This window comes from Chrysochloris asiatica, unplaced genomic scaffold (genome assembly GCF_000296735.1).
Source record: "Chrysochloris asiatica unplaced genomic scaffold, ChrAsi1.0 scaffold00042, whole genome shotgun sequence".
Classification (NCBI taxonomy): domain Eukaryota; kingdom Metazoa; phylum Chordata; class Mammalia; order Afrosoricida; family Chrysochloridae; genus Chrysochloris; species Chrysochloris asiatica.
The window spans coordinates 15783101-15798040 of record NW_006408560.1 but is presented as its reverse complement, the minus strand read 5'-3'; the positions used below and the strand labels follow the sequence as shown (position 1 = coordinate 15798040).

Here is a 14940-nt window from a genome sequence, read left to right as displayed (position 1 = left end):
ACCCTGTATAGGGTTTCCAAGGAGCAGCTGGTGAGCTTGAACCGCCAACCTTGCAGTTCAAATGGCTTTGCAGTCTGGCACATTAACCCACAGCGCCACACCAGGACCATGCAATATGTTCCCGTAAAGATGTAGTCTTGGAAACCCAAAGGAGCAGTTCTATGTTCTTTCTATAGGGTTGATATGAGTTGTCAGAACTGACTTGATGGCAGCGGGGTTGGGTGCTGATTAGGAGTGCTCTGCCCCTGGAAAGTTTCTTGGAGGAGGGAAAGGAGGTCAGAATTAAAGGGGCCAAGACTGACGAGGAAGTGGGTAAGGTCTGACACTGCACTCTGCCCACAGTGTGCCCCTGCCCCCAAGGTTTGGCCTGCACGATGTGGGGTGAGTGCTGCCATGCTGAGTGCCTGGGGGGCTGCAGCCGGCCAGAAGACCCCCGTGCCTGTGTGGCCTGCCGCCACCTCTACTTCCAGGGCGCCTGCCACCAGGCCTGCCCTTCAGGTACCTACCAACACGAGTCCTGGCGCTGTGTCACGGCCGAGCACTGTGCCAGCCTGCGCTCTGTGCCTGGTCGCGCCTCTACCTTCGGCATTCACCAGGGCAGTTGCCTGGCCCAGTGCCCTCCGGGCTTCACCCGTAATGGCAGCAGGTGAGCATGGGGTGGGTGGGAGCACCCTGGGAGCAATGTGGGGGCCTAAAGAAGCCCACACTGGACTGGGATTCATGCCACACCCTCCACTTGTCCCTGCTAGCATATTCTGCCAGAAGTGCGAAGGACTGTGCCCCAAAGAATGCAAAGTGGGCACCAAGACCATTGATTCTGTCCAGGCAGCACAGGAGTTGGTGGGCTGCACCCACGTGGAGGGAAGCCTCATCCTCAACCTTCGCCAGGGCTGTCAGTATCTTCCTCATGTTTCACACTCCTCTTCCCTTAAAATGTCCCAACTAAAGCACCATTTTTTATCATTCTGGGTCCCAGCCCCAAAAGCCCAACTTCCCTGGACCACCATTTAGCCCCTGCCCTGTGGCTCCATCACCTTTCTGGCCCCTGCTTCAGCCTGCCTTCCCCATCCCCAGACAACCTGGAGTCAGAGCTGCAACGCAGCCTGGGACTGGTGGAGATGATCACTGGCTTCCTCAAAATCAAGCACTCCTTTGCCCTCGTGTCCTTGGGCTTCTTCAAGAACCTCAAACTAATCCGGGGGGACATCATGGTGGATGGGTAAGGGATCAGAATCAGGCCTCTGACCAGCCCCCTTTGTCCCTTACCCCACCAATACCCCCAGAGCAGTAGTGAAGGGCATGGGCTCTGCCACTTACTAGTGGTGTGATTCTAGGAAGGTTGCTTAACTTCTCTGGTCCCCAGTTCTCTCATCTGTAAAATGGGGCTAATATAATACCATTTCTCTCTTAAGGCTATTATGAATGTTACTTAAGTAGCTTAGTGTAAGGCACTTAAAACAGTGCCTGGGACTCAGCTAATACTATGTAAATTATAGTTACATATGAGTATAGCCCTATGAAGGAGCTCTGGTAGCATAGTGGTTATGAATCGGGCTGCGAACCTCAGGGTCAACAGTTTGAAACTACCAGCTGTTCTGCAGGAGAAAGATGAGGCGTTCCGCTCCCATAAAGATTTACAGCCTCGGAAACCCTGTACAGGGTCGCTATGAGTCGGAACCGACTCCACAGCACATAACTACCATCACCACCACCATAGCCCTATGTGGGTTGGCTATTCTTACTGCTTGAGTCCTGGTGTGGCACCGGTGTAGGGTAAGAACTGGACTGTTAACCACCAGATCGATGGTTCAAACCCACCAGCTACTCCTCAGAAAGCCTATACAGGTTCGCTGTGAGTCAGAACCAACTTGACTGCACTTAACAAGAACATACTTACTGCTAGGAACCCTGGTTGTGCAATGGTTAAGTGCCTGGCTGCTGGTCTGAGGTTTAAATTCACTCGCTGCTTCGAGGCAGAAAGATGTGGTGATTTGCTTCTGTAAAGACTTACAGTCTTGGAAATCTGATGAAGCAGTTCTACTACAGAGTCACTCTGAGGCAGAACCAACTCAATGGCACAAAACAAAACACTTAATGCTGTCATCTAATGGTGTCTACTGCATTGTGAGACTGCCTGGGTTTGAAACCCAGTCCTACCACCTACCAGGGAGCTCTTGTAGCGTAGTGGGACCGCTAACCTCAAGGTCAGCAGTTCAAAACTACCAACCATTCCTCAGCAGAAAGATAAGGCTTTCTGCTCCCATAAAGATTTACAGCCTTGGAACTCTATAGTCGTAACCAACTCCATGGCACACAACTACCACCACCACCTACCAGATCAGCTGAGGCCAGAACTTTTCAAAATAATAATAATGTTTTAAATGACCACTAGGTAAAGTGACAGATGTTTTCCTGTGGCTCCTCATACCTCCAGGCCATGTACCATCAGGGGTACCCACAGCCCAGCTGGAGAGACATAGCCTTACCCTAGGCTGAGTGCCACTCCTCTGTGTCCCCAAAGCTGGCTCAGAGCCCAGTACATAGCCATTAATGTGTAATGAGGGAGAAAGGCAGGGAAGCTGTTGACCCCATTTCATTGATGAAACAACTTGTGGTTTCACAAGATGAAACAACTTGTGATGAAAACAAACTCAAATCACCCTGTGGATCACCCTGGTTGGTGGCAGAGAATAAGATGTGTGTGAATGCCCCCTGCTGAGTGCTTCTCCTCTGAGCCTCCAGCCAACCCCCTCCTGGAGACCCCCTGCCCTGTCCCCTGCCACCACCTCCTGTCCAGAGCAGGGTCCCCTGGCCTCCCTCAGGAACTACACTCTGTACGTGCTGGACAACCAGAACCTACAGCAGCTGGGACCATGGGTGGCCGCCGGGCTCACCATTCCCGTGGGCAAGATCTACTTCGCCTTCAACCCTCGCCTCTGCCTGGAGCATATCTATCGGTTGGAAGAGGTGACCGGCACGCGGGGCCGGCAAAACAAGGCCGAGATCAATCCCCGCACCAACGGAGACCGTGCAGCTTGTGAGCCCCAGAACCCCAACTCCAGAGCATGCACACGCGCAGTGACAGACACAGTCCCGGGACACACCCAGAAGCGCGCACGCGCGCGCGCGCACACACACACACACACACACACACACACACTCCCAGTCACTCACCAAAACACAACAGTTAACATGCATCCGAATGGGAAAGGGTGCGCGAAGGCGTCAACCAAAGTTCTCACCCGAGGCCATGTTAGAGATGGGAAGCAGCGGGTTGGGGATGGAAGTTTGGGGGAAGGTGGCGCGATTGGGAGCAGGTGTTTATCCCTCACCCTGCCCAGGCCAAACTCGCACCCTGCGCTTCGTGTCAAACGTAACGGAGACAGACCGTATCCTGCTGCGCTGGGAGCGATACGAGCCGCTGGAGGCCCGCGACTTGCTTAGCTTCATCGTGTACTACAAGGAATCGTAAGTGCAGGGGGCGGGGCCAGAACGGGGCGGGGCCAATTTATTCCCTGCAGCCGGCAAGGAAAAAAACTGGGAGGCGAGAACTCCTGAATGTAGGGCCCATGTCTGTCTTTCTTTTCTGGAACCTTCTTCATTTCTCTGTGCCTCAGTCTCCCCTCACCAAGTGAAAAGAGAGTTGTCCCGCTGGGAAGGCTTGGATAATTAAGCATCAATGCACTATGTTAATGTTCTATACTGACCACATGCTTCTGCCCCAGCAGCGGTTTGGGTAGTGCCCACTAATTTGGCCAGTTTTATGAACATCTCTGCCAGCATTTCATTAAAGCCTGAGGCGGAGAAGGCACAGGGTCCACCAGGGACTAGCTACTCTTTGGAGAGAGTGGACTCACTCCAATAGGAGTGATGGTTAGACCACAGGAAGGACTTTTCCAAAAGGATGGCAAGGAATCAAAAATAGAAATCCTTAGAGAAGAGAGATGAATTTTGGATGACAGGCTACGAGGAAGTACTCTACCTCTATGATGGAGAGAGATGGGAGCCACAGAGCTTGGAAGTGTTTTCTGTGAATTAAATTTGAGAAGTCTTAGTTGACCACTAAACATAGGATCTGGCCAGGGAGGGAGAAGAAAGGAAGTCAGAGATGAAAGGTCTGCTCCATATGCTCCTAGGCCTCAGTGGATAGTGGTGGGTCTGTAGCATGAGGAGCTGGAGAGTTGTTAAATGCAGATTCTTGGGCCCTACCCCCATAGATTCTGATTCAGTTAGTCATAGGTGGAGCCCATGAATCTGCATTCCTAACAATCTCTCAGGTGAGATTGAAGCTGCTGTTCCATAGGCCACAGTTGAGTGCACAAGCTGCTCATTCATACATAGCTGCTCCTGGGCTCAGAGGGCAGACAGTGGGGGTGGGGGTGGGAAACGGTGTTCAGAAAGCTCCTCTCACATCAGAAAGCTCCTCTAACATCACTGCCTTGTGGTATGGCTGTGAATCCTGCATGTTGTGGTTGTTGTTAGGTGCCATGGAGTCGATTCCGACTCATAGCGACACTGTGCAAGGTTTCTGAGGCTGTAAATCTTTACGGGAGCAGAAAGTCTCATCTTTCTCCCACAGAACAGCTGGTAGTTTCGAACTGCTGACCGTGAGATTAGCAACCTGATTCGTAACCACTACACTACCAGAGCTCCTTGTGAATCCTGTATAAGCAGACCTAAATCCACTTAGTGTGTCATGTCCCCCACAGTACCTGTCCTCATGACATCTACTCTGCACTCCCAATAGCTACTTCTGAACTAGTCTGCTTCTGGGTCCCAATAAGTGCACGTACTTACAGCTGGGCCTCAACTTCTTGACCCCTTTAAGTTCTGTCCCTGGTTCAGCTTGAATTTTACCCCAGAAGGGTCACTGTGAGTCAGAATTGACTCCGGAAGCAAACCCCCTCCAAAGGAGCCCTGGTGGAGCAGTGGTTAAGTGCATTTGATTGCTAACCCCCCAGTAGCTCAGCTGTTCAAACACACCAGCAGCTCTACAGGAGAAAGAAGAGGCAGTCAGTTTACATAAAGTTTATAACCTCTGAAACATTCTGGGGAAGTTCTACTCTATCCTATACGTTCACTAGGAGTCAGAATCAACTCACCAACTACTGATTTTGTTTTGTCCCCTCCAAACAAATTCAGAATGTCAGTATGATTCCCTTATTGTCTCACTGATAGCTCCCACGTGGGCTCCACTTTCACCTCTCCCAGGGATCAGCTCAGCAACCCTTCTGCCTCAAGCCTGCCCCTGTCCTGACCTCCAGACAGCTAACTAGCACTTGTTACTTCTCATCCAAATTAATTTCCCTGTGATAGTGGGCCTTGGCCATTTGGGATCATAAGTGCGCTTGAGAAGCTGATGAAGGCTAGGAACCATCTCCCAAAAATAACACACATGCACAAAATGTCATTGATACATGGTGGTGGTGATGTGCTGTGTATCGGTTCTGATTCATAGTAATCCTGTACAGGGTTTCTGAGGCTGTAACTCTTCACAGGAGCAGAAAGCCTTATCTTTCTCCTGCAGAACAGCTGGTAGTTTAGAACTGCTGACCCTGAGGTTAGCAGCCCAATTCGTAACCACTACGCTACCAGAGCAAATCAACTTATGGAAAACAGAGTGGACTCTTGGTTCTGGTTCCAGGAAATCCCACTGTGGGGGGACTAGGATAATAACCTCATCCCTTGAGATTCCTAGGAGATGGGACTCTGGCATCCTTATTTTTGCTTTATTTATACAATGCAAGATGCTTGAATACACATTGAGACTGACGCTCAATATTTCCTGCTAAAGGATGAGGAGATATTTTATTATAGATTTGCCTGGGGACAAAGATATCACAGGGTCCACTGAGTCTTACAAGTCCGTGGCTGGAGTCATGACTTTGCTCATGCATACTGTGGAAGAATGACAATGCCAGGCCTGGGATGATTCAGAGAAGAGGGCAGTGCTAAGAATGAATGGCTTAGCCTCACCACTTGCCTCCTGGATGGGGTGTCCAGCCCATTCCAGAATGCCACAGAGCACGTGGGACCAGATGCCTGTGGGACCCAGAGCTGGAACCTGCTGGATGTGGAGCTACCCCTAAGCCGCACACAAGAACCAGGGGTGACCCTGGCCCCCCTCAAGCCCTGGACACAGTATGCAGTGTTTGTGCGGGCCATCACACTGACCATCGCTGAGGACAGCCCCCATCAAGGAGCCCAGAGCCCCATTGTATACCTCCGAACCCTGCCTGCAGGTAACTGCCTCGTTGGGAGGGAACAGTGTAGATACCTGAATTGTACTCTGCATGGGAGAATTTAGACACTAGAAACAGACAAGCTGAGAGGCTGAACATCTAGCCCATAGAGACTAGGAGGCCAGATGTTGTTGTTGTTGTTGTTATGTGTCATCCAGTCGGTTCCGACCCATAGCGACCCTGTATAGGGTTTCCGAGGGTGTAAATCTTTACGGGAGTAGAAAGCCTCATCTTTCTCCCGCGGTGCAGCTGGTAGTTTTGAACCGCTGACCTTAAGGTTCGCAGCCCGATTCGTAACCACTACGCTACCAGAGCTCTTTAGGAGGCCAGATGCTAGTGTCCTATAAATAATAGAGGACATTCTCCTAGGTCCTAGAGAGGCTGTAGATGGAAACGTGCAGGGTGAATAGTTGAACTGAATCAAGGACCTTCATGGGAGAAGGGAAAGGCAAAGATTGAGTTCTAAGACAGAAGTGAAGTGAAGAATCACCCATTCCTCGAGAGAAGTTAGGGATGGTTGGACTCTAGGAAGGCCCATTACCGGACTATCTGGGAGAAGGCCCTTCAGCCCCTGAGCTGTACCTTTCTCACACACCCAGCGCCCACTGTACCTCAAGACGTCATCTCTACGTCCAACTCCTCCTCCCACCTGCTGGTGCGCTGGAAACCTCCAACCCAGCGCAACGGAAACATCACCTACTACTTGGTTCTGTGGCAGCGGCTGGCAGAGGACGGCGACCTCTACCTCAACGACTACTGCCATCGCGGTGCGCGGGGAGTAGACGCGGGCCAGCAGGGTGGGCGCCAGAGCCGCGGGCGCCGCCAGACTCTAATGTCGCCTCCCTGCCGCCGCACCAGGCCTGCGGCTGCCCACCAGTAACAACGACCCCCGCTTTGACCGCGAAGACGGAGAGCTCGAGACAGAGGTGGAGCCCGGCTGCTGTCCTTGCCAGCACCCACCGCCAGGGCAGGGCCTGCCCACTCTAGAGGCTCAAGAGGCCTCGTTCCAGAAGAAATTTGAAAACTTTCTACACAATGCTATCACCATCCCCAAGTGCGGGGCCCCGCGCACCGGGCGGGGAGGGCCTGGTGGGAGCGTCTCGGGGTGGGGTGGACCTGGGAGGAAGAATAAGGCGGAGCTTTAGGGAGGGGCTTTAGGTGGGGGCGAGTGTGGAGACTGACGGGGCGTGTTCGGGGTGTGTTCGGGGCGGGCCTGACAGCCCCCACCCCTTCCGTCTCCCCAGATCCCCTTGGAAAGTAACGTCCATCAACAAGAACCCCAACAGGTATGCGGGGGCGGGGCTTGAAACGGAGGGGCGTGGTTACAGGGACGGGGCCATGGGTCTGACCCTCGTCCTTCTCAGGGATCCAGGGAGACACCGCCGGGCGGTGGGAAGCCATCGGCTAGCAGGAAACAGCTCGGATTTCGAGATCCAGGAGGACAAGGTGCCTCGGGAGCGAGCGGTGCTGAGTGGCCTACGCCACTTCACGGAATACCGAATTGACATCCATGCCTGCAACCACGCGGCGCACACCGTCGGCTGCAGTGCTGCTACATTCGTTTTTGCCCGCACCATGCCCCACAGTAGGTGACCCCAAACTTCCACCTTCGATTCCCACTACGGAACACAAGGACCCTATTCAACCAGTGCTTGCTGACTTGGTTTTACCTGACCCTGCTCCCAGGATCTCGCTTTTACTGCCACTCCGTTTCCATAATCCCCCAAACCTCTCAGCTTTGCACAAACCTTGGGTTGAACATGAAGGTGAGAAGATATATTTGTGACCCCAGCTGCCGGGTATCTCCTCCTACAGGAGAGGCTGATGGCATCCCAGGGAAGGTGGCCTGGGAGGCGTCCAGCAAGAGCAGTGTCCTCCTACGTTGGCTTGAGCCACCACACCCCAATGGACTCATCCTCAAGTATGAGATCAAGTATCGCCGCTCTGGAGAGGTAGGCACTCCTCCTATCCTAGCCTAGGTTTGTTCCTCCATCCATCCCCTTCCCAGCCAGCTGTTCCGTGTTGCCCTCAGGAGGCCACAGTGCTGTGTGTGTCCCGCCTGCGATATGCCAAGTCTGGGGGAGTCCACCTGGCCCTGCTGCCCCCTGGAAACTACTCTGCCAGGGTTCGGGCAACCTCGCTGGCTGGCAATGGCTCCTGGACGGACAGTGTTGCCTTCTACATCCCTGGCTCAGGTACACACAGCCTTTGTCCCAAACCTGTATCCCAAAACAGCTCCACCTGGGCTCCTACCCACTATAGTCCCCTCTGTCCCAGCCTTCCCCACCTCCATCTCCCAGTGTGGAAGGAGAATCATCTCTGATCTCTGACTGCTCTCTGATACTGGCCTATCACCTGCAGAGGAGGAGGACTCTGGGGGGCTGCACGTCCTCCTCACTGTCACCCCCGTGGGACTCATGCTGCTCATCATTCTTGCTGCCCTCGGATTCTTCTATGGCAAGAAGAGGTGATGACAATTCCTACCAGTTCCCACCTCCTTCTCTGTCTGAGCCCTCATCATAAAGTCAGTGCAGTTCCAGGGTGGTAGATGAGCTAGCTGAAAGACTTCCTTCCCCTGATGATGGGCATAAAGGAGAAATATCTCTCACCATGGTTTGGCTGGGACTCCCCTGGTTTTAACAGAGAAATCCCTGCATCCCAGGAAAGCCCTCACTCTCAGTCCAACCTGAAAAATAGTGAAAGTGGACTTGCCACAGCAGGGGAAGAAGCAGAAGACCTCAGGGTGTGGCCGATCCTGCTGGGATTGAATGCAAGAGGGAAATGAGGGCAAAACCCTGATTCGCTGGGCCCTAGGAGTCCTGGTGTGGTGCTGTGGGTTAAAGCGCCTTTGAACTTTAAGTTCGGTGGCTCAAGCTCACCAGCTATTCCTCGGAAACCCAAACAATGTCACTATGGGTCGGCATTGACTGGATGGCACTTAACAACAGGAACTAGTTACTGCCCCTCTCCTCCTGCTTTCCCATACTCCCAGCATGTCAGATCCCAGGACTAAAACCAAGACTAGCTTGGAAAGTGCTTAGGATCCCCCCAGGAGTATTCTGATCAAGGCTTGGGAATGTGGTCAGTAACTTCTTTTGTCATCCCAAAGTCCCTACTCCTTGCCCTCTGACTTTGCTCCTGCCTTCCTGAGGATCCTTCCAGCCTGACCTCCTCACTTCCATTGCAGAAACAGCACCCTGTATGCTTCTGTGAATCCAGAGTACTTCAGTGCCTCTAATAGTAGGTCTGGGGGCTGGGGACCAGGTGGTGTGGGAAAGGGAGGCCGACTTACAGAGACCTTTTGAAGATTGCCATTTTGAGACCTGAGCCCTTCTGAAGAAGAGGGGACAAGCTGGTGAGAGCATGGCCTATGACCACCCCACCCCCTCCTCTCAGTGTACATCCCTGATGAGTGGGAGGTGCCTCGGGAGCAGATCTCCATAATCCGGGAACTGGGCCAGGGCTCTTTTGGCATGGTATACGAGGGTCTGGCAAGAGGACTTGAGGCTGGAGAGGAGTCCACACCTGTAGCCCTGAAGACTGTGAATGAGTTGGCCAGTCCACGGGAACGCATTGAGTTCCTCAAGGAGGCCTCTGTCATGAAGGCATTCAAGTGTCATCATGTGGTAAGGGAAGGTCAGGGGCACATGCAGGGTCATAATTAGGTCATGGAGTAAGGAGGAAAGGGTCAGGGTTGAGGTCAAGTTACCATCAATGTCAGAATTGGGACTCTGGTTAGCATCCTAATTGGAGTAAATGTCATGGTTGGGGTTAGCATCTAACAGGGTCAAAGTAAGGTCATGGCTAGGGCTGAGATCAGTCATGGTTGGAATCAATACTGGGTGTCCAGATCATTCTTAAAGTCACAACTGAGATCAAGGTCAGTCTTGGGTCAAGTTCATGGTTAGGATGATAGTCAGATATGACCAAGGTCATGGGTTAAGGTTAGTTAGGATCATTGTTGGGTTAAGATTAGAGTCATGATTTTGGATAGGGTCAGGGTTGGTGTCTGGCTCATGTCTGGGTCAGTTTGTGGTCACAGTGAATCAAGGTCTTGGCCAGGTGGATTAAGAGGAGCCAGGATAGACTACAACTAAACTCTTTGTTTATCACAGGTACGTCTCTTGGGTGTGGTGTCCCAAGGCCAGCCAACTCTGGTCATCATGGAATTAATGACCCTTGGAGACCTCAAGAGTCACCTTCGGTCTCTTCGGCCTGAAGCAGAGGTAGGACCAGGAGGGCCCTGGAAAAAGGGACTAGTTTTCCCAGGGCTGGAAATTAGAGAAGACATGGAAACAGTTGGGGCAGTATTTGGGCAGGAGTGCAGCCTCTCAATTCCTTCTTCACCAGCCCTCTCTCTTGGTCCCAGAACAACCCTGGGCTCCCACGGCCTGCACTCAGGGACATGATCCAGATGGCTGGTGAAATTGCTGATGGGATGGCTTACCTTGCCGCCAACAAGTTTGTGCACCGAGATCTGGCGGCCCGCAACTGTATGGTGTCCCAGGACTTCACTGTCAAGATTGGAGGTACAGAGGGCATACAGAGGCAGGTTGAGGGCAGCTTAGTAGAGGGACTCCCCTAAACTAGGTGTCAGGAGACCGGGACCTAACCCTCAGTTTTGTTCCTGATAGCAAATCACTCCCACACCAGATGTCAGACTCCTCTTCCCAGAACAGGGGGTTTGAATGGGATGAGTTCAGAGGTCTTTGAGCCCTCACATTTCATGACTCTTGGAGACTATGGAGGTGGAAAGAGCTGATAGGAGTATTCCAGAGATAGAAGCAGATGGTTGGCTCTTCTCTGTCACACCGATGCACCTTCACTTTCTAGACTTCGGGATGACTCGGGACGTGTATGAGACAGATTATTACCGCAAGGGCGGGAAGGGACTGCTGCCAGTGCGCTGGATGGCCCCTGAGTCTCTCAAAGATGGAATTTTCACCACTCACTCGGATGTCTGGTGGGGCCTGACTGGGCTCAGGGGATGTGGTGATGGGGTCTGGGGAGAGCCTGGGACACTATCCTCCCTTGAGGTGCACTGACCAAAAGTGAAGGATGCTGTGCTCAGGCTCCCCTGCAAACCCTCCAGGTCCTTCGGCGTGGTGCTCTGGGAAATTGTGACCTTGGCTGAACAACCCTACCAGGGCCTGTCCAATGAACAGGTGCTCAAGTTTGTCATGGATGGTGGGATCCTGGAGGATCTGGAGGGCTGTCCCCTTCAGCTGTGAGTCACCCAATTTGCCCCGTCCTTACCCTTGCTCTGACTTGCCCCAGTGATTCTGGCCCATTTCTTCTGATGCTTTTGCTTCCATTGATTCATTCTCAGCTTTGTACTTGTGTGCCATCGAGTTGATTCCAACTCATTGTGACCCTATAGCAGAGTAGAACTGTTTCATAGAGTTTCCTAGGCTATAATCTTCATGGGGAATCCTGGTATGGCACTGTGGGATAAGCACTGGACTACCATCCAAAAGGTTGGCAGTTCGAATCTACTAGCTGCTCATTGGAAACCCTATATAGAATCACTATGAATCAGAACCAACTCAATGGTATTTAACAATAATCTTTATTGTAGAAGATTGCCAGGTCTTTTATCCCACGGAGCAGCTGATGGGTTTGAATTACTGACCTTTGAGTTAGCAGCTAAGCATTTAACTTTTATGCCACCAGAGCTTTTTAACCCTGTAGTTGGTTCCGACTCAGAGCAACCCTGTACAGGATTTCCAAGGCTGTAAATCTTTACGGGAGCAGAAAGCCTCATCTTTCTCCCATGGAACAGCTGGTAGTTTCAAACTGCTGACCCTGAGGTTCACACCCCGATTTGTAACCACTACGCTACCAGAGAGCTCCTTTTTATCACTGTTACGACCCCCCAGTTTGAAATCCCCCCTACAGTCCTCTCTGATGCTTCCAGATTATCCTCTAACCCAACCAGTGCAGGAGGACCAGAATGGGGTTGGGTCTCAGGACTCTTCTGACACTCCACCCTCCCCACCAGGCAGGAATTGATGAGCCGCTGTTGGCAGCAGAATCCACGTCTGCGGCCCACCTTCACCCACATCCTGGACAGCATACAGGAGGAACTTCGGCCCTCCTTCCGCCTCTTCTCCTTCTATTACAGTCCAGAGTGCCAGGGGGGCCGGGGTTCCCTGCTGCCCACTGATGCAGAGCCCGATGCTCCACCAAACCCAGGAGAGGCTTCCTCAAATTGCAGCCCCCAGAATGGGGGTCCACGGCACTGAAGGGCACCCCATTCCCTGCTGACTGGCCTCTCTCCCATGAGCAGAAAGGAAGGGACTTGTCCTGGCAGCCATGGGATGTTCATACCTCCACTCCACTCAGGGCAGAGGGTGACCAAGGGTGGGGCAGGAGCAGGAAAGTGTGGGTACAGGGGGCTATCAGAGCTGACCCCCTGCAGGAAACTTTCTCTCAGGAGTCTGAGCTCTCCACGATACAGCAAGCAGGATCACAAGTGGGAGAATGGGGATTAGTCCATGGACAAGACTTCTTGGTCTTCAGAGTGACTCTACTCCGGCTGGCCAGAGAAGGTCTGTCCACCCAGAAGGCAAGGTCCAGAAAACTCTATATTCAGTGTTGAATTGATTTCTTCTGAACTTCCGGGGCTATTAGCACATTCTGAAACCAGATGAGCAGTCAGAACCAGGCATAGAGCCTTCTCCATCAATATTTGGGGTGCTGAGGGTGAGGATGGGGTGTCCATACAACTGCTCTTACCTCTGGCCTGTACACCAAGTGTCTTGGGGAGAACCCAGGGGCCTAGGTGAGCAGACTCCCAGCCTGAGCTCTCCTCCATCCAACAATCCTCTCCCTTTACCCCAGCCAGGGACCCCCGAGCTTGGTGCTCCTCATTCCTTTTCTCCAGGGGCATCCCTTGGTGCAAATTCACTCCATTCCCCAGTCTCTTCCCCTCCATCTCTCTCCTACCCTGGGATTATCAAGACTTTAAAAAGCCTTGTCTTCCTTCCTTCCACACCCTTGACCCCACCCCCACCTCTCATGGGAAGGCTGGGGAAGACACAATAAATGCTGTGGTCTGTTTGTACCCTGGTCCCGGGCAGCCCATTATCTCTCCATCTATATGGTGTTAGCATTGGATGAACTTCCTCTCGCCCTCCTTAGGGACTTGAGGTGGTGACCTTAAAGCAATGATACAGGATGAACACACTGCTGTCAAACACCACCTCCACGAGGACCCTGAGCAGCCAGGGTTGCCATGGTAGTGAAGCAGGACAATCTTGCTATTATCTCCTGCTCTTGGACCAGAAGTGACTGAACCTGGCAGGGAGCCTTTGCCTCTGACCTCTCAGCTTTGCCACAGCCCCCACACCTCATTTTATTTTGTCCATAGGTATTTTCACTAGGCAAGTTATTTCCAGAGACATCACAGGGGGTTAACTGAGCAAAACAAGGGGTAGAGGAGGGACCCTGATGGCATCACCAGTGCATGCAAGATGTCTGCGGCACTCCAAGGCAAGAGTCACACACCAGAGTGGGGTCTGTGTGTTTGGTTCTTCTGGGAAGTCAGAATCTCAACTTCTGGAATTCCCCTAAGTTGAGAGATGACAGATACCCTTGAAACATATTGGAGGGGACACAGGGGAATCAGTTCTGAGGCTTGTATGTCAGTGCCATGAGGATGCACAAAGGTGAGGAATCACGAAAGAATGACTAAAAACCTTGATGAAGATCTGATCATGGCTCAAGGCTTTTTTTTTCATACTGAATTCAGGTCCCCAGCTGCTGTCTGGAAAGCCACAATTCCTTGAGGCAGGGCCTAAGCGGAGTGAATATGAGCCTGTACGAGACTGTCTCCATGGTACATACACAGTACTCTGACGAGGGGAGAGTGGGCAATGAGGACCACCTGTCTGGTGCTGTACCCCTGCCCTGCTCCTTTCGTCTCTTATGACTGAAGCAACAGTGACCCCTAACGGCCACCAGTGGGACTACAGCTTAAGGAGAAAACCTGGGACGTTGTGTCCCTTTCCCTTCTGCTACCTGAGTCCTGGTTGTGGCACTGTGGGCTAATGCGTCAGACTGCAAAGTCGTTTGAACTGCAAGGTCGGTGGTTCAAGCTCACCAGCTGCTCCTTGGAAACCCTATACAGGGTCGCTATGGGTCAGAATCGACTCGATGGTACTTTATATAACAACAACTGGTCTCCAGTGGTATGGAAGTTACGGATCTGAGTGGCACACAGGCACACCTGAAGTGGCACAGGCCTGGAAGACAGCAGTGGGGTCAACTCCTCTCCTCACCATCTCTATGATCTCGATGATCCTTAGCCTCACTGAGCTGGGCACTGCATGCTCAGGAACTGTTGGCCATCTGGACTTTGAAAGGGCTTTAGAAATCTAGGCTTCATCTCCAAAATGGAACAGCTGATAGTTGGCCCAGAAGAAATTTTTTAAGAAAGTTATAGGAATGCTAGAAGACAAACTCTACTGGCATCTATGTATAAGAAAAGAAATGGACTTGACAAGGTAACAAGAGAGATGGAAGTTAGACTTCAAAAGAGACTTCCCAACTATACATGGAAGCTGTAGAGGGAAGAAATGTCTCTTCACAGAGATAGCTGAAGACAGATAGTACGTGGACTGGGATAGGGAGGAATGGACACCCACCAGAGAGACAGAAGGGTAAATGCAGTGACTGAAGGAGAGATTCAGAAACA

At 52.2% G+C, this 14940-nt stretch overlaps 1 protein-coding gene across 1 annotated transcript in view; it reads left to right on the top strand.

The window, feature by feature from the left end:
• INSRR (insulin receptor-related receptor) overlaps positions 1–12487 on the top strand; it is a 26152-nt gene extending 13665 nt beyond the window's left edge. The window contains exons 3-22 of the mRNA XM_006861737.1: positions 343–646; positions 750–892; positions 1075–1219; positions 2823–3037; positions 3342–3468; positions 6004–6242; positions 6842–7009; positions 7101–7296; positions 7487–7528; positions 7607–7827; positions 8058–8194; positions 8275–8437; positions 8604–8709; positions 9430–9482; positions 9639–9868; positions 10358–10468; positions 10612–10771; positions 11076–11205; positions 11335–11469; positions 12244–12487. Of these exons, the coding sequence (XP_006861799.1) occupies positions 343–646; positions 750–892; positions 1075–1219; positions 2823–3037; positions 3342–3468; positions 6004–6242; positions 6842–7009; positions 7101–7296; positions 7487–7528; positions 7607–7827; positions 8058–8194; positions 8275–8437; positions 8604–8709; positions 9430–9482; positions 9639–9868; positions 10358–10468; positions 10612–10771; positions 11076–11205; positions 11335–11469; positions 12244–12487 (3269 nt within the window). The remainder of the gene's footprint in view (positions 1–342; positions 647–749; positions 893–1074; positions 1220–2822; positions 3038–3341; positions 3469–6003; positions 6243–6841; positions 7010–7100; positions 7297–7486; positions 7529–7606; positions 7828–8057; positions 8195–8274; positions 8438–8603; positions 8710–9429; positions 9483–9638; positions 9869–10357; positions 10469–10611; positions 10772–11075; positions 11206–11334; positions 11470–12243) is intronic.
• Positions 12488–14940: the final 2453 nt, after the last annotated feature.